The sequence below is a fragment of the Colius striatus genome, chromosome 3 (genome assembly GCF_028858725.1).
Source record: "Colius striatus isolate bColStr4 chromosome 3, bColStr4.1.hap1, whole genome shotgun sequence".
Classification (NCBI taxonomy): Eukaryota; Metazoa; Chordata; class Aves; order Coliiformes; family Coliidae; genus Colius; species Colius striatus.
Genome location: NC_084761.1, coordinates 25,574,362 through 25,592,852, shown reverse-complemented (window position 1 = coordinate 25,592,852; position 18,491 = coordinate 25,574,362). Strand labels below are relative to the sequence as shown.

General features: G+C 38.4%; 1 protein-coding gene across 1 annotated transcript; it reads left to right on the top strand.

Annotated features, from left to right (window-relative positions):
- Window positions 1–691: 691 nt before the first annotated feature.
- Window positions 692–5,781, top strand: IL21 (interleukin 21). Its single transcript, XM_010210045.2, has 5 exons — window positions 692–826; window positions 949–984; window positions 4,826–4,963; window positions 5,591–5,668; window positions 5,767–5,781. The coding sequence occupies exons 1-5, from the start codon at window positions 692–694 to the stop codon at window positions 5,779–5,781; spliced, it is 402 nt and encodes a 133-aa protein (XP_010208347.2).
- Window positions 5,782–18,491: the final 12,710 nt, after the last annotated feature.

Below are 18,491 nucleotides of genomic sequence, written 5' to 3'. Positions count from 1 at the left end.
CAGACATGTTACAGGGATCCATCACTCCCAGGGCAATGCATCACCCTCTAACTTTCACCCTCAGGGAAGACGCTTTACACTTTAAATGCCAAATAGAGGTTTTACTCACAGTTATCACAGAAAGCAAGCTAAGAATGTAAAACTGGCAGTTCACAGGCATCAGGGGGACATAGCTAACAAACATCCCTTGGAGCCATAAAGTAAGTAGGATAAATACATTTAAGTCCTGACATAGTTCTCTAGCATGTTATAGAAGAACTTCAGATGGATTGCAGACATTCGTGGCTGTAAGACACAGGAAAAAAATGCAGAATCTTTGTTTACCTAGGTCTATGGTTTCTAAGTACCTGCTTTTTACTACGCTCATTTCTTGACTCAAAGTGAAAATGGGAATTCACCCTTTTCTCTTTTTTTCCTGTCCAATGTGCAGATGGGGCATATTTTAGTTCACTCCATCAATCCCTGCCCCCTACGCACAAACTTGCATACATGCACCTAGCCAGTGGAAAAGAAAAAAGGGTTACTCATTAATCCATTCTACGAGGCTTTCCAAACTGAAATGGGTGGGTTTTACATCTCCAGCAAGGAGCACTATATAGGTAGGTACGTAGCATACCTGAGTATAGCTCAAGTGTTCATCTTGAATAGCACGACTTTGCTCCCAGCACATTTTAAAACAAAACTCATCAGTATGCAGAGGATGATTATTTTCTATGTGCTCTTCTTCTGTTCCAGTGTGGTGCTGACTGCAGCTCCACACAAAATAGCAAAATACAAACAGCTTATCAAGACAATTAAACTGTTAGAACACACGGTGAAAGACAAGGTAAGCAAAGTATTTGTCATAATATTGAAATTGTTTTCAAGCATTATGTATGGCTTAGAATGTATGTTGTGAGGGACATCACTTATGTTAAACCTTTCTAACTTAGATTTGTTTTATTGTAGGATGTTGAACTGCTGCATACACCAGAAAACCCAGTGGTGAGACTGCTCTAATATTTTTTTTAATTATATCAACTTGATTTTGTACTGGTTTATTCCACTGACAAATAGCAGATAACTTCTTCACATCTCTGACCTAGTACTCTAGATGCAAGCTAGACTGAATAAGAAAAGACTTTGATAAAAGTTCCTTATTTCTGGATTCTCAATGGCAGAAATGTTTATACTATGTAATCTCAATTACTAGTCTGCAATGGTGTGTGTATTATAACACACCCACATATTCAAACTTGTATGTTTACTCGATAAACCATGCTAAAAGTGAGGATTCATACAAGACCCAGACGAGCAGCAGTGCTCTTGGGGATACAGGTTTTGGGAGTGGAAGTACCTCCAGCTACCACGAGCACAGGCCGCACTGGTGGCATTGCAGAGCCAAACCCAAAGGGAGCCCTCTTTCCCTCTCACTGAAGCCGAATGCCAAGAATGGCACTGTAAGGCCATATCACACAGCACTTCCTCTCATAAGCAGTCACACTGGTTTCTCCGAGACTATTTGTGTGCAAGGCGGTGCTATCTATGGGAAGATAAAACTACATTCTGCAAGTACTCTCTAGGGATTATAAACAATTAAAATCACAAGAATAGGTCCCTGTAAATCCCTTTTTAATATGGATATTAATTTAGACATTATTTAATACTGGTATTTTGCATATTCCAAGGTCAAGAACTTCTTATATGTAGTAAATTACACTAGAGTCACAGAAAGCGTGTGCATACTTGGAAGCAGCAGGATGCAGGATTTATTGTGAAATTCAATGCTAGTAATAGTAACAACGTGTCTTAAATGCTTAAAAGGTAAATGCACCTTGCTCTCTTTTGATAATCCCCACCACGCAACACAGTTCCAGAGCTAGCTGTGGCTAATTCAATAGTTAATTTCTTCTGTTAGTAGCTGCCTTAAATTTACCCATGATTCTTATTTTTAAGCCAACTACTTTAGAAAGTCAACAATTTTGATTGATGTATAAAAATTACAATTATGCATTATTTTTTGAAAATTGCCCAGGGCATAAAGCTATTTGCTAAGGACAGTAAACTCTCTTGCAAAATGACAAGAAGAAAGGCAAAAAAAAAAAACCAACTCACCTCATTTCATACAGGTTTTGTTAGCCTCCTCCAAAGCCTTACAGTTGGGAGCATTTTTTACATGCCAAAACCAGATAGAAGCATGACCAAAACAGATACATTTCTTCTCATTGCTAGAAACAACTGAAGTGCAAAAACCTAATGCACCCCAAGTAATTGCGGGGTTTTTTTCATTAACACTCTTTCTAACTTGTGGTGTCAAAGTGAAAAGGAGAGGATTAGCTGAAATTTTGCTGCTGTGTTTGCTGCTACCTCTGAAACAAAGCAAATACAACTAGTGACTAATCGCTCAATCAGGTTTGTTGGTTTTATTCTCTCAGAAAACATGGTCAGCTCAGGAAGGAAGACATTCATTTGCAGCTTAGGGCTCTACAGTCTGATTCTGGGAGGTCCCAAGTACCTCCACTGTAAACTAGAAGAGACAGTGAGTTCATAACTTTAGAAGATACTAAGTTAATACAGATTCAACTTCTGATGAAAAACTTAAAAACAAAAAAAATAGTTTGCTAACAGAAGTTATCACCAGCAACTACACTAATAAACTTTTCATCCTACAGGGTGAAATTTATGTTTACTCATATGAATTACAGTGTGCCAAAGCTGCACTCAGGGTGATTAGGTGCAAGAACACTCTAATGAAACAAGATTTAATAAAATCTCTTTCCTATGGCTGTATTCAAATATCAAAATTTTGCTTCTGTCATGACCTGCTTATGCCAGATTTTTGGCCTTGAATATTCAGAAAGAAGACTACCTTTTATAATGTTCAAAATTGAGTGGTTTATCACTTTTCACCTTGAGGTTTCTTTGAGTGGACTGTTAGACCCAATTCATTCCCACACAATTTCCTCATACGCTTACAATGAAATATCTCTTGGTTGTTTTTTTTTTAAAGGGAGATAAGTTTAAAAAGCTGAGAGGACATAAACTCATGAGAAAACATATTGAGGCTGAAAAAGTACTCATAAGGCTTAAGTAATTTAAGACAAGAGGGAAAATAGGACCTATTGCTGATGAGTGACATTGCAGCTGAAGCCAGTCACACAATGCTGATGAACATCAGATCAGCATCTAACCCCACTGATCACCAGTTCAGGAAGTGAAGGCTTTTCAGGCTAATCTGTAAAGTTACCTTGAGTCAGATGCAAAGAATGTTTGCAAATTGCCTCCAACAGGACTATTTTACATGTTTGTCTAGCCCCACTCTGACATTACCAGCAGTCTATGCTTTTTAATGCTTCTTTATCAAAGTGCTGAACCCATCACGAGACACAGGACCCATCACAAGACACTAAACCCCACAGTCCTTGTGGTCCTCTGATTGTTGGCCTGCTAACAGCTAACTGTTAACTCAGCAAAAAAAAAAAAAAAAAAAGGCAGCATATATGAGAAGTGCTGGTTTCTCAGCACATCACGGATGAGGCAGAAAATGTTTTCAGTTTCAGCTGGAAAATTGATCTCTTTAAAAACGAGTGTTTTTTTTCCAGTAAGCAAGACAGGTTACGGTAAGAAGCTTGAAACAAATATAAAAGTGTGGGTTTTAAGGAAAATAAAATGTTTATATCTAACCAATATAAAATGTTGCTATTAACATTTGCTATAAGCAACACAGATGGAAAGTTGCCTTGTCCTTGCCTAAGCAGCAAACTGCAGTAGCATCTAACAAACAAGATGAGATTCAGCTTGGGTAGCAGTTAGTATGCAAAGCAGGGATGATGGCTTTGGAGCCTCTTTAACATGCATAATCAGCAGTTCTAAATGTTTCCTTCTTTGGAAAACAGAAAGCAAGTTAGAAATTGGCTTCAGTAAACATTGGTTTTCTTTCTCTACCGACTATAGATTTAGTTATGTGACATTTTCCATAGCTGTGCGAAGGACAACAGCCACTGTGCAGGAAAGGAGATTCTGGGGAGCTTGTAGTCTTTCTGTTAGCCTCAGTGAAATTCATAGGCAAATGCACCGTGAAAGGAAAACAGCAGGTAGCTTTAATTGCAGATAATCAGCAGCAATAGAAAATTTATATCACCAGAACAGATGGCTTCTTTTTCACGTCAGAAAAAGATGGTGCTTATTTTCCTTAACTTAGGTTTAATGTGAATCTGAATTTAAAGCAACATAGTAAGATGATTCAAGCCAGAAGTCTGGATCCACATCCTGCCTCTCATTCTCAATCCCTCTTGCCTTTAAGTAATACAAATAACTTATTTCATCACCTTTATTTCCCATGCTATCAAGTAAAAATATTTCAATAGTATTTGAAAATATGCAGTTCTACATAAATTCTAATCATTAAGTAGGTAATATTAGAAATAACACAAAAATCGGGCAGAAAAAAAGTATATTCCCACATGTAGCAGCGAGGAACGGTCCACAGGGATAGTCATCATTTTATTAAAAAATACTCATGCCTGTGCTTGTGAAAACTTGTGTAACATGTAACATGAACTACTTATTCTTCAGTAGGATTTTCTTTCAATCTCTGTCATGCTTAAGATCTAAGTGGAGACTTTAGGTGTTTATGAAAAATACTAAGGTAATTATCTAAGAACAGGCAGAGTAAAAGTTAAAGCTCTCTTGCATATCTAAAGCTAACTTAAAGAAACCCAAACAAGAGTACAGGGGAATATTCTCAATTAATATGCTGGTTACTTTTGTACATGGACCACAACCCAACACAGGCCAGAAAAAATGCTGCAACACTTTAAAACTGTTCATTCTTTTCCTGTCCTAGGACGGATGCCTCTCCACAGCTGTGACCTGCTTTCAGAAAGGCATACTGAAATTAGAACCAAAAACCAGCCAAGTAAATTCTACATTCAACCAAACCATTAAAGTCCTGAGAATGTTCACCATCAGTGACTCTGGAAAGGTAGGATTTCCTCACAATGCTCTTAATCATGACCATTGCTCCTTATTTGCTATAGCAGACACCACTTGCAATGGTGGAATTGTTAGAGAAACCAATCTGCCTATTATTACTTCAGAAATCAAACGTGTCCAATTTTCTGCACCTCTGGAAAGAGAATTCACTCTGATCCCATCAGTCAATTGCATTTATGTGCTTGGCAACCATGCAACATGCTGAACAAAAGGATGAGGATTAGTGCTAAAAAAGATGAACAAAAGGTGTCCTTACTATGTTCTTCCTTTTCTGAAATCACTAGTGTCTCAGCCTTTGCCTTTGTACAAGGGCTTTCATTATTTTACTGTGAGAGTGAGGAAGCAGTGGCACAGGCTGCCCAGGGAGGGTGTGGAGTCTCCTTCCTTGGAGGTCTTCAAGACCCGTCTGGATACATTCCCATGTGACCTGACCTAGGTGAACCTGCTTCTGCAGGGGGGTTGGACTAGATGATCTCTAAAGGACCCTTCCAACCCCTACCATTCTGTGATTCTATGATTACAATTCTTATGATTTTTCAGTATGAAAGCTTGGTTCTGATTCATGTTTTTGATGTGCTGTTTAGAAGCGGCATGATTTTCTTTGTCTTTGCTACAGTGTGATTCTTCGTGTGAATCTTATGAGAAAAAGTCTCCCCGAGAGTTTTTGAAGAGCTTTGCAAAACTCATCAAAAAGGTAATTGCAGCTGATGTCTCCTGGCTGCTTTGACATTTTGCAAACAATCACAGGTATCCTTATTTTACACTATTTCTAACAATGTGTTGTTTTTACAGTTACTCAAGGACTAAAACTGGACAGGACCAGAGCTGAAGGCTACTGGAAATCTATTATTTAAAGCAGACACTATGTTATTTAAGACAACATGAAAAATGTAAATATTTTCCATTTGCTATTGTGCTGGTTTGTGTGTGTGGTAAGTGAAAGCTTCACCTAAAATATTAATGAGTCTTATTTGGATGGCTGTTCGTTAGATAGATGCTGTTTTGAAAGTGATCTTTGCCTCACCTTACAGTGCAAATTAAACTGTAATTTCACAAAAACTGTTTCTCTTAAGGGACTGCACTATCACCTTCTGCTGAACTAGAGATACATGAGATGGCTATTCCTGTATTTTTTGAGTTTCTCTTAAATTAATCTTATACAGAGGTATCTAAAACTTTTTGAAGAAAACAAACAAAAAAAATAACAGAGGCTTTGAAGCCTCAAAAGGTGTCTACTTCCATGGATCTCCTTATCTACAATAATACCACACACACAGGTTTCTTTGTAAGTTCTTAGACTGTTTTGTTAGCTAAGTATGGAAGAATATCCTGCATTTAACTGTCTTACAAATACTGGGAAAACATTTACAAATCATACTGTTACAGCACAGGTCTGACCTGTGTCTGTCTGAAGCGTAATGGCATATTTGCCATGGGTTTCAATAGGGAGAGGAGTAATGCACATGCCCTGAGTGGAGATACAGGATTCTGTGAGGAAAAACATGTTTCAGAGGATAGAATTCCACCTAGATTCCCTCAACTTAATGTGATAAATACAGTAGAGGCATGTCTGACTGGTATAACCAGACACTGCAAAAGGTCCAACAATTGATGATTATTCAGAGTGAAGCAGCTCAAATGCACAGTGCTCATTCTCAGAAGTCAGTATTTTACACTTATATTCACATACTGTTAACACTATCCCTTCTCTCTACTCCCGATTAATTTTAATGGTTTAAGTTTTAATTGCATTTTTTTTTCTTTAAAATCTGTCAAGTTTTTTGTTATGTGAGAACTTGCCTGTGCAGCTTTTGAATCCTGAACATTTCTGTGGGACTATGGCCAGACTGAGTGTCATAGGACTTACAACTACTTTTTAGCAGCTGAACTACATACCACCATATTTTTCTTGCAATGATTCTGCACCTCTAGACACTTCCACCTGAAAAGTAACTGTTAATTTACCTCCAAACAGATATTATCCCCACATGAGGAAACTGATATCAGAAGAGAGTGTAAAGCCTTCCAGTAAAAATTAACCATTCATCTCTCTACTCAGTAGAAACGTGGTATAGAGAGGAAATGGGAAAACTACATTTAGTGTTACGATGGAAAATAGCAAGCTCAGTTACCTCCAAAAATAAGGTTATATTTAGAATATTTCCATTCCTACCAATGTCAGCCTAAACGAAAACTAATACAAAAAAGCTTTTTTGCCTCTGCATTTTTGTTGTGCTGGAATGTGACCCTCCTCCAAAATGTACGTCAAAGGAGGAAGAAAGATCCTGTGAGAACCAAACTGGGTTCTCACAGTGAACTCTCTCTGTTTCTGGTGATGACCATTTCACTTAGATGGTCTTTTTTATTCTTTTTATTTTTTTTTTTCCTGTTTCAAAATCCGCTTTTCCTCAGAGTTACATTCTATCTCACACCTCAGTGTTTCCAAATTATTGCATGAGAATTAACATTCTAAACATTCTAAACGTGATTACATGTAAGTAATCAACTCTTAAGGTTACACTGTGTTTTGCACCTTTACTACCCACAAAGTCCCTCAATCATCAAATGGTAAGCAATATGCAAAGCTGCTGCTGCATCCACAATAGATTTTGAAGTTACAGAAGTAGAGAAAGTCAGGGTAAAACTTCATTTCAAATTTGGATAAAAGCAACTGGGAAAATACTAAAGCAAGTTCTGCAAATACAGAGTACCTGATGATGTTGCCACTACATCATATATATATTTTTATGGAAGAGTTTAATTGAATGCCTTTATTGTGAACTAAGTGATTTTTTTTGTTTTGGTGAATCCTAGAAGGCCAATCGGCAAACCAGCACTTTTCATTCTCTTCCACAGTATATTTGCATGTGCCAGATTCTGGGGAAAGAACTTTTTTTTTTGTACACAGAATACAGTATGTATTTTTTGATTTGTAAATGTCTTTTCATGTAATTCAAGTAAGTGCATTCAAATCAATATTTTAAAAGAGCCTGTTAAAATTCTCGTTGCAGATGAAATGTGATTAGCATGCCTTGACATTACATATTTATTACTAATCATTATAAAGTATTGAGAAGCAACTTTTGTACCTGAGATCGATATTTTATGGCAGAAAAGTGATTTCATACCAGAAAGACATAAGCTAACTAATTACTCCTGCTTACTCTGGAACAATTTCTGGGTTTTGTACAGGAGTCAGCACGTAATGCAGCAATTAATGTAGCTACTTCTGTTTAGTGACTTGCTCCACTGTTCTTAAACTATGCATCTTACCACACCAAGCATAGTGCTTAAGAGTTGTAAAAATTGTTTTAAACGTACTATACTCATTTGTTAACTGAGTCTATTTCTTGTACCTGCAGAAAATCTTAATTCAAAATGCTCATTCATAAGATACAGTTTCTCATGAGTTTTTTGCAACAAGTGTACCTTAGAAGGTTAATTGTTCTGAGAGCTTGCAGAAAACTGTATTTATTGGACAATCCAATCCAGAATGTATGGGGAATATCAATCACAGAATTACCACTTCCAGGTAGTGCCAGCACAATCACTGTGGGCAACTTTGTACACTTCAAACACATTTGACTTACATGATGCTGAGCTCTCATGCTAACTCTTTGCTTTGAAAGGTTGAGTGTATTGTTCTGGCTATGCTATTTAAATCCCAAATCAACAACAGGATATCAGTGAAGGATAGACCAGTCTTTAAGAAGACGTCACTTTATTCTTCAACGTCGTTCTCAGGAGAGAAAACGAAGATGCCCCAGGAAAAACTTCTGACCCTACAAAGGAGTTATCACAATCACAGAAGTGTACACAATCTTGACTTATTTTTATTTGTAAGGTGAAATTTGGTTGTACTAACTGCATGTTCTCCAGAAAAAAGTGTATGTGGTGTTAACTGAGTACAGAGTAAGCCATAAAGCTCATTACCTCCTAAGGAGGTTTTATGATGTATTTATGATTTTGGTCATAAGTGCCCTTTGCGGCATGTGTTTTAGCATGGTATATACAATTCTGTAAAATATTTACTTTTCCTGAGAAGATTCTTTATTTTTATACCAATTGATTCATCTAATTTAATTATTTATTGCATTTCTGTGAACACAATGTTCATACTGAGGACTATGTGGTCTGATTTATTTATATGCCTGTGATATTAAATAATTTTAGCTAATATGACTTTCTTTTGTTCTTTTCTTCAAAAACATCTAACAATTCCTATACTGACAGTATAAACTTGACAAAATGTCCCTCAGTGAACTTTATTAGGCTACACTATCATGCATTTTCCCAGATCAGATCAGGACCATGGTATATAAAGTTTACCTTCCCCCTGTTCTTATATAATCCTCAAGGGGTGGTTGAATTTTTTATTGTTGCCATCGCATTTGAAAATGTTTTAAAAACTGGTTTTTCAGGCTTAATGAATACCTTTTGGCAAACCCACAGCAAGTTCAGTCACATCACCAAGACTTCTTCAGACTGACATGAACAAAAATCGAGTAACTTCACGTTTTGAGTCTACACAGAATTAAGTCAAGGACCTGAAAAAAATTTAACTCTAGAAGTAACAACTACCCAAACTGGTTTTCCTTGTTCTTTCTCCTCATCTTACTCTTCTCTTGCTTTCAAATGTCAATCCTTTTTTGCATCCTATTTGATGCGTTGAAATTTAGAGAAAAAAATAGTATTTTAGCTATTATATTTTATAAGGGTAGCTATGTTTTATATAAAAATGTTTTTCCCTAAAATGCAACGAAACCAGACTTTTTTAGTACAAACAAGCATAAAGTTCTAACAAAAGCAAAGATCAAACAGTTGAACAGCTACTCCTTCCCTTTTTCTCTGATCAGAAAACACTAGCTCAAATCCTAAGACAGCATTTATGTTTCGTATGTATGTTTCCACACATCTGCATTTGTGGGGTCAGATTTTCTTAAAAAAAAATAAAACAGTCCTTTAAAAATAAATAAAACCGCATCATAAGTGTCATAAATCATCACAGACTTGACACTATGACACTGCTGATACATTCAGGACAGAGGACAATGTGCAGGACAATGCTGTTATGGTCTCTCTGACAGATGCCAAGCAGTTCTGCTCTGCCCAGTAGGTATTTTCCACTCAAAAAGAGTCAGCAGACTGACTCTAAAGGAGATGGATGTACCAACTGCTTCCTGTTGGCTCCCAAATAGTTCAGCGGTGGCATACACCTGAATCTGCAGCCTAGATTACCCCCTAAAAGTGGCTGAATGAAGAGCCAAGCAATCCCTGCCTATATTTGCACACGAGAAACCAGTGGGAGCTGGGTATGCTGGGATTCACCCAGAGTTAACTATTAGTCAAATCTGAAACATCTATCTACTCAGTAAGAGATGCTGACACTCAGAAACAAGTCACCCTGCTCCAAACTACATATGTATCATAAGTGACTGGAAAAAATCATTGGAAACAGTTCTCACTCAGGCAACTACATATTTCATGCCTATTTCTAGATATGATGAATCTCACCTCAAACTACCTAGGATTTAGATACAAGCCAGGATGTTCAGTATACTTTCTGTGGCTGTGTAGTGGGTCTGGGGTGGTGGTGATTTTCCACAGCAGCTCTTGTAGTCCTGTGCCTTCTGTTGGTAGCTAAAAATGTGTCTTGATAGCACATCAGTGTTGTGGCTACTGCTTTCACAGCATCAAGGCTGTCCCTCCAGCATTCCTTCCCCCACCTTCACCAATAGCTGTGGGTGGGCATGATCTTGGGAGGGGCCATGGCCAGGACAGCCTATCAAGTTGATATTCCATACCATATGACATCAGCTCAGCAACATAAACTTTGGGAGAGGAGCAGGAATCGTATCTGTGATTCATTTTGGCCTTCCAAAGCAACTGTTATACGTACCACAGCCCTGCTTCTCGGGAGGTGGCCGGACATCGCTGCTGATGGGAAGTAGAGAGTAACAGCTTATTTTGCTTTGTTTCGCTTCTCATGTGTGCGGCTTTGCTTTTTTTTCCTTATTAAACTGCTTTTATCTCAACTCATGAGACTCCCATCTTATTTTCTTCCCTCCCTGGCTTGCTGAGGAGGGGGGTGATAGAGTGGCGTGGTGGACACCTGGCATCCAGCCAGTGTCAAACCACAACAGGCTGATGCAGTGTTTGCAGGTGCATATTTGCTAAATACGCAATCACATTTCTTTCCTGGTATAACATGTTTAATTTTGCACATATACATTGCTTTTATTTTTAACTTGCATCTTTAGGTATTTCCACCTACAGCTACAATCACGTTAGAAAATACAGGAAAGAAAATATTTGAAGTAAACATTTCTTTGCTTTTAAAATCTAAGGAAACGGAAAAACAATTACAGATTAAATATGTAATCATGATTTCAGAAATACTAGTAGTGGCTAATCTGATAGTGTTTCTGCTGTGGGCAACCGATACTATCTTGATATTGCATTGTGGGAAGCAAAGAGATCGTGAAGCTCTTCCAGCCAGGCTACTTTATCTTCCTAAGTACCATCTAGATCGTATTCTCCTAACTCCAATTATAACGCTACAGACCTCACTGAACCTAAAACGGATGGCACAGAAGCTTTAACAGGCTTTAGGCTTCTGGTACATTCAGAAATACTTGCTGGAGCACAGCACACTGCACAGATATGAGCTAGTGCAATAGAGCACAATAGACCCTGCCAAACCAAATTACATTAACATGCCAATAACTCAACTAGTCAACTCTGCTGAGAGGTCCAGGTATAATTTTGCCTGAATAGACCTAGCTATCTCTATAGACGTAGAACAGCTCCCTTCTGGAGTTAGAACACCTCAAATATGTTGGTTTGTGTTGCATAAGAATGTCGTGCTCTTTCTCTCAACGCTTTTTTACGCCCCCTATATATTGTCCCAACAGTTGTGGGGGTGGGGAACAAACCAAAATTGTTGTATAGAGTGCTCTGCTTTGCACTTGTGCTGATGTTGTAAAAGGAACAAAGGTGAAAGAGAGTGTTTCCTATTCAAACACCTTTGTCCAAGCTAATCATCTGTATTGCTGTACTGCCACCTGCTGATAATGGTATGCAAATTTTAAAAAGTTACAGATACAAAATGGGTAAGCTTTGAGATACACTGTACAGAAAAGTTATTTCTATTTAGTTTTCCCTTTTCCTGCTTATGCAGATGAACACTTCCCAATGCTCTGTTCTTTTCAGATTGTGTTACTGCTGCAAGTCACATAGTGTATGTTTTAAAAACACAGAATGCACTTGAAAATCTACTATAAAATGTTTCTATTTTCTAGGCTTCAGAGATATTAAGACTCAAAAAATGAGGCAGTACTCATACAGAATAATTAGTTTATTTCTGATGGAAGCTTTGTTCCTCTGTTCTTATACCTCACTTTTCTACCTATTTATGTATGACGGGACTTGCATCATTACAGCATCTTTCTTGTATACCAACACTCTTGAACAGACTGAAGTATCAGCAACAGAGACTGAAGACTTTACACGGCAACTCTGAAGGCACCAGAGAGGGTGAAGAGTAAAAGTATGGCAATGTTGACGGATCGGCAATCGCGAAAAACTTATCTATGCAGGAATGCAGATAAGCCAGGCACTTCTTTATTATGCAGCACTGGGAAAACACTGGGGATAGCTCCTCCATACAAGGTGTGCTCCGTTGTTAGTTACCACTTTCAGGGCTTTTATACAGCTCAAACAAAAGAATCACATGTGCCAACACAAGCATGCATAAAATATCCATCTATCAATTTAGCCCTTCACCTTGATTGGTTCCCAACAAACACAAACTTTCCAAAATCACAGTGACTGGTCGAAAAAAGATATCAGTCCCTTTGTTTTAGTAACAACTAAGGTAACAGCCAAGGTAACCTAACGAATACATTTACCAGGGTCTTGTAGTTAAGGTAACAGGTCCCCATCAGGTGTGGTATGTAACTCTTGCAGTTTGATCCTTATGTGATTCAAATGAATACTTACTTAATCAATAGGTGTTTGAGTTATTTGCAAATGCTTAGCTAATTGATTGAACTATTACTAGGTGGTTAACAAGTGCTTAACAAGTGCTTGACTACTTATTGTGATGATAAGTTGTTAACTAAAATAATTGTGTATCTGCAACAGCAGCAAAGAGTCATTCAGAAAACTGAAAGTTTGTTTAAAATTAAGATAAATCAACTCAAATCACAAGAAATATGCACCAGTCAAAGCATACTACCTATAGACTGATGAAGGCTGTTCGGGCCTCTCTATTTTCTTTTGGACAAGAGCGTCTTCATTGGGTTTAATACAGTTTAGCTTCTGTACGTTGATTTCACATCACCAGCTGGCTTATTTTTCCAAAGAATCACCTTCAAAATAGAACTGGACCAAACCCGTCTCTCAGGTCATGCCACTTGGCTATTATCCCGACATTGGCTTGCAGCCCCAAGAAGCAAAGAAGTTCACAGTGAAGCTGACAAGGATAGCAGCTACTTGCATGTAGCATCATCCTTGGGCAGTGATGCTCCCAAGTACACAAAATACCCAAGACAATAATTTTCAATGCCTATTTCCAACACTTTTTCTGGAGCAATGCTGATTATGATAAAGATTTATATGCTGTGCCAACAGAATATAGATGGAGTCCTCAAAACTCATTGCTGATACTACCTTGCCAATAACCTATCAGGATTCCTTCTGCCCCTTTTAGTTTCCTTGTAAAGAGTTTTCTCATTTTTATCTCCTTTCACCTTTTGCAGATAACCTTATTCTTGAACCTGTCTCTCTGCTGTTTCCTGTCCCCTCTCCATGTCCATCCTTGACTCTCCATCTTTCTTCTTCACATTCTTCTAATTTCCTACATTTTTCATCTGTACAATTCCATTACAATGGGAAAACAGTTGAACACAACTTTATAACAGCCACTAGATGCTAGAATTAAACTCCTTATCTATCACAATTATTTATCAACCAGTGCAAATTCACACAAGTAAAAATATGGCTCATGAATTCATGGCAAACTCTCTAGGCTGAATATCAAAGGACCATCCAAGGAAAAACATCCTTAAAACACGGAAGTCAGAAATATTTTCATTTTTAAGCCACAGAAGTGAAGGGACTGCACACAACTCAGATGTTACAGAAGATACAGTATGTTTCATATCAAGCTTATCACAACAAAGCATACAACTGGTTTAACACTGGGACAGAACAGTTCTCTCCATCCTGCCCCTTAAAGCCCTAAAACAAATGTAGAGAATGACTGAAAAAAGAGTCAAGGCCAGAGTCAGTTTATACTAAGACAGAGGCTGAATGGAAGACAGTATGTGCGGGAAGTAAAATAGAGAAAAACATGCAAGATTGCACACAAAATGCAGCATTTCATCAAATCGAGAAGCAACTCCAGGTTTATGATTACCATTATCCATGGCAAGTAAACACACGGATGTAAAGATCAGATCGTAACACAAGAGGGCAGCAGGCAACTGAGAAAGGAAAACAGACCTTCCCCCCGCCCCCCCCCCCCCGCCCCCGGTCTCCAGCTTTTAAAAGAACTGGTCTCACCAACCCTTAAATGTAGGGAAATAGTGTTTTAAAACATAACTTTACTAAAAAGAGCTACAACGCTCCCCTTTCCGAGAAAGTTACAAAGTTGACTAGTTCAACACAAACTGAGATAATTTAGGATTCAGAGAAAAATCCAACGTCTACCTGACAATGGACCAAATTCAGCGAACCAGATCTGATCAGTCCTGAAGATAATATTCTTTGATTAAGAGAATAATGTCTGCACAGGCAGTATTAACTCCCAAAGGTAAAAAACAGAGACATCGGGGATTTATAAAGTCTACTAGCCTTGCAGACCTCACAAATAATTCATCTCATCAGTACTATCATTATTCCCTATTTTACCAATGGGGAAATAAATCAGGCACAAAGTAATTAGACTGCTTTCCCAAAGCTTTAGATAAACTCTGTATCAGAGGCACAGAGTGAAGCAAAACATGTTAATGAATCCAGTCCAAGTACCCTCACCAGACACTCATGAAGACACACAGGCATGATACCCGCCATGCACGTGCTGTCCCTTCTAACAGCTTATTGTTTTCACAAGGGTGTGAAATAGTTGGTCCAGATAACGTGCACTTGCTAACGGTGAAGCTGATTTTAAGTTCAGGATCTGTAACGAAGTAAGCTGGAAGTTTCTACAATAGTTTGTTCACTCCAACACATGCAATCTCTCTTTTCAAGGCTGCTTAAGAAATAGAGTATATAAAGACACTGGTGAATCATGTCAACACAGCAAGAAAAGCCTTACCTGGCTTACCTGAAGGTATATTAAAAGCAATATCAAGAAAAGTAAAGCATCTTTGCTTGGGTTCTGCAAGTGAAGAACACACTCGAAACCCAAGGCACCTATCACCAATTTTCCCATTTGCCACTATACTCTATTTTTATGAAAACTGTGCCACTGGGACACTGAACAGCTAGGAAGAATCCATATAATTGCTAGCTTCTCAGCTAAATACAGAATGTTAATCACAAAATGGCAAAAGCTATTCACATTTTGGAATCTATTGATGAAAGCTCAGAAACATCAATACCACACTGTACCAGGAGAAGCATCACTTAAAAACAATACATACATAAATCACAAATGACAAGCAGAAAAATGTACAAGCCCTTTGCTATCCCTAGAAGAATTTACAATTCAAACAGTTTCTTACACAACTTCTCTCTGATAGCAATTATGAGTTGTAGCACAAAGAAAAGGTTAATTTTTGCAAGGAAGCAGCTGGCCTAGAGTGAGTCCAGAGCTAGAAAGCAGGGAGCGGATGGGGCAGGAAGAGGTAGGAGGGCTCAGTGGTAAGCAGGCCTCCCTCGTAGTCAAACCTGCCCTCTGAGGAGCTCAGCACTGCAGCAGCCACCCTTCCTGTGGCACAGAACACTGCCACTATCCTGGCCATGGAGCAGTCAGACTATTTCTGAAATATTAAGCTGGTGTCTGCAGCTGGATGATAGTTCCAAGCATTTTTTTCTATTGTATCTAGCAACAGGACAAGGGGTAATGGGATGAAGCTGGAACACAAAAAGTTCCACTTAAACATAAGAAAAAACTATTTCACTGTGAGGGTGAGGGAGCCCTGGCACAGGCTGCCCAGAGGGGTTGTGGAGTCTCCTTCCCTGGAGGTCTTCAAGACCCGCCTGGACACGTTCCTACGTGACCTGATCTAGGTGACCCTGCTTCTGCAAGGGGGTTGGACTAGATGATCTCTAAAGGTCCCTTCCAACTCTACCATTCTATCTATGATTCTGATTCCTTATCGGCTTATTGTCTCCCTTCTTGGTGGACATGTCATTTTTGCTTGAACTCTCAGTCTCTTCAGCTGTCCCATGTTCTGTTAGACAGCTGCTACACTCTATGCGTCCTCTTAGTTTTTTCAGTCCTTACCTTTACAGGAATATTTATTATACAAATGTACATGATGAAGTTTGGTTTGCTGAGACTAGCTTCAGAAATTCCTGCTCCTTTCCCCATCTTCATCCACTCTCTTGACTTACTCAATCCTAACCCTTCACTGTTGTTTTAGCTGGGCAAGTGTAACTGCAACTCTATTCAAACATGAAATGATCCAGGTTAAAAATAGCCTTGAGTGGTTTGGGGCTTTCTTACTGAGTCTTTTCATTATCTGGTTTACACCTCACAAAGAACTGAACAAATACCAGGTATCAACCTGACCTGGCAGTAAGAACTTTTTATGGCACTGAAGAACAAAGTACTGGGTACCTGTTGCCTCAAGCTCCCTCTCCACCTGTGTTTTAGCAGAGCAGGGCTGGCTTAAGCCATTCCTACTTCTGCCTCCTACCAGCCCCCAACAGTTCCACTTTTTGGGTGGGAGAGGGCAAGGAGTCAAATATGGGTCAGTTCTGTCAAGATCTCTGCCCTGGCCTGACACCCACATCATCTACATCAGGCTGGGCTGCTCACTGCAGCACTCAGCACATACACAGACGAGAACCTCACCTGGATTTGTTTAACCAAAAATCACCCTTAAAACATGTCCTCCTCTAAGCATGAATGTTCTGTATCATAAGACTTTCCTTAAAATTATGTTGTACAAGGCAAACTCAGAAGTAGACTGGGCTAGGAATTTTTCAGTGAAATGTTTTTCCACTGGAGGACAATAACTTGCTAAAACTGAAACTTTTTTGTGCAAATTTCACTGAAACAGTCTAACAAAACTTTGAATAGAAACCATTTCTCAAGTCCAGGTTGCAATTCCTTTTAAAAACAAGAGCACGTGCACAATAGCAGAGAGCGGATTTCTGGGATAGGCATTCAACAGGGAATTGACTGCTGAAGTTGAGGTCCAACCCCTCTTCTACTTTATTTGGCCTCTCCATTTGGATGTGTTCCACCAAGATACTGGAGATGTCTATACAACAGGTTATTTACTGCTATGGATCAGCCTCTCTCTTCCTTGAATGTATTTTACTAAAACAGTTGCAAGTTTTCAACATCATTTCACTGTGACACAGGGGGAAAAAAAAAGTCAAAATTGAAGAAAATGAGATGGGGAAATATTTTCTAGCTAGTTCTATCTAGTTCTCATAAGACTGATCTCAGCATTTGAGACAATTCTCAGGAAAATTTTCCAGTCTGATGCATATGCCTTATTTAGCCCTTAAGTAAAATTCAGTGGGCAGAAGTTTGATGAAAGTCAGATGAAGAGCAGCAGAGGTATACAGCAAAAAGTAAATCCCTTTATGGAATGAAAGAAACTGTAGGTTTAAAAGTCAACAGGAGAACAAAAATGGATAATAATCTCATTTAAAACTTCTCCCTCTAAGAGGGTTTCTGTATGAGTACTGATCCATCAATAACCCATTTCACAATCAAAAGCACCCAGGGTGTTTTCCCAGCTGCCACAGATCTTATTTTCCACCAAGACAAAGTACCAACACAACTAATTCAATGCAATGAAATGGCTCTGCACCAACAGTCAGACATCAGCAGTCATTTAACTTTGGATAATTCATGCTCAGTTTTTAAGTTAAAGAAATGATGACTTATGCTTTAAATGTGACAGACATATTTTAAACTTCATAAGTTTACAACAAATATGTAGTTCTGTACATTTGCAACATAATATTTTATTATTATAATCATGAAGCTACGATTAAAATTGTTTTTCTTTGTTACTCTATTTAAATGTAAAGACAAAAATATCCAAGCAAGTGACCAGATACCATCACACAGCTCACACACATGCATCATACACATGCACTGATCCTACTAACCCTAGATACAGACAATCAAAAATTTCCTGTGAATGTGCCATATTTCACTTGTCACAGGCATACTCTTCTGCTGCCTGTTCAACAGGTAGTACTGGACTAGTTTGAGCACCCCAAAGTAAAAGGCCCATACTGCTAAAGAAACAGAAAAAAATCCAGTCAACACTATACAGTAAAAAATGAACTTGATATTTACCATTACATTGCTGAAATTG

Bases quoted from the DNA above. Each gene is read 5' to 3' on its own strand.
- IL21 (XM_010210045.2), top strand. From the start codon at position 692: ATGCAGAGGATGATTATTTTCTATGTGCTCTTCTTCTGTTCCAGTGTG. The intron at 827-948 runs GTAAGCAAAGTA...GTTTTATTGTAG, and splicing joins AACACACGGTGAAAGACAAG to GATGTTGAACTGCTGCATAC. The intron at 985-4,825 runs GTGAGACTGCTC...TTCCTGTCCTAG, and splicing joins ATACACCAGAAAACCCAGTG to GACGGATGCCTCTCCACAGC.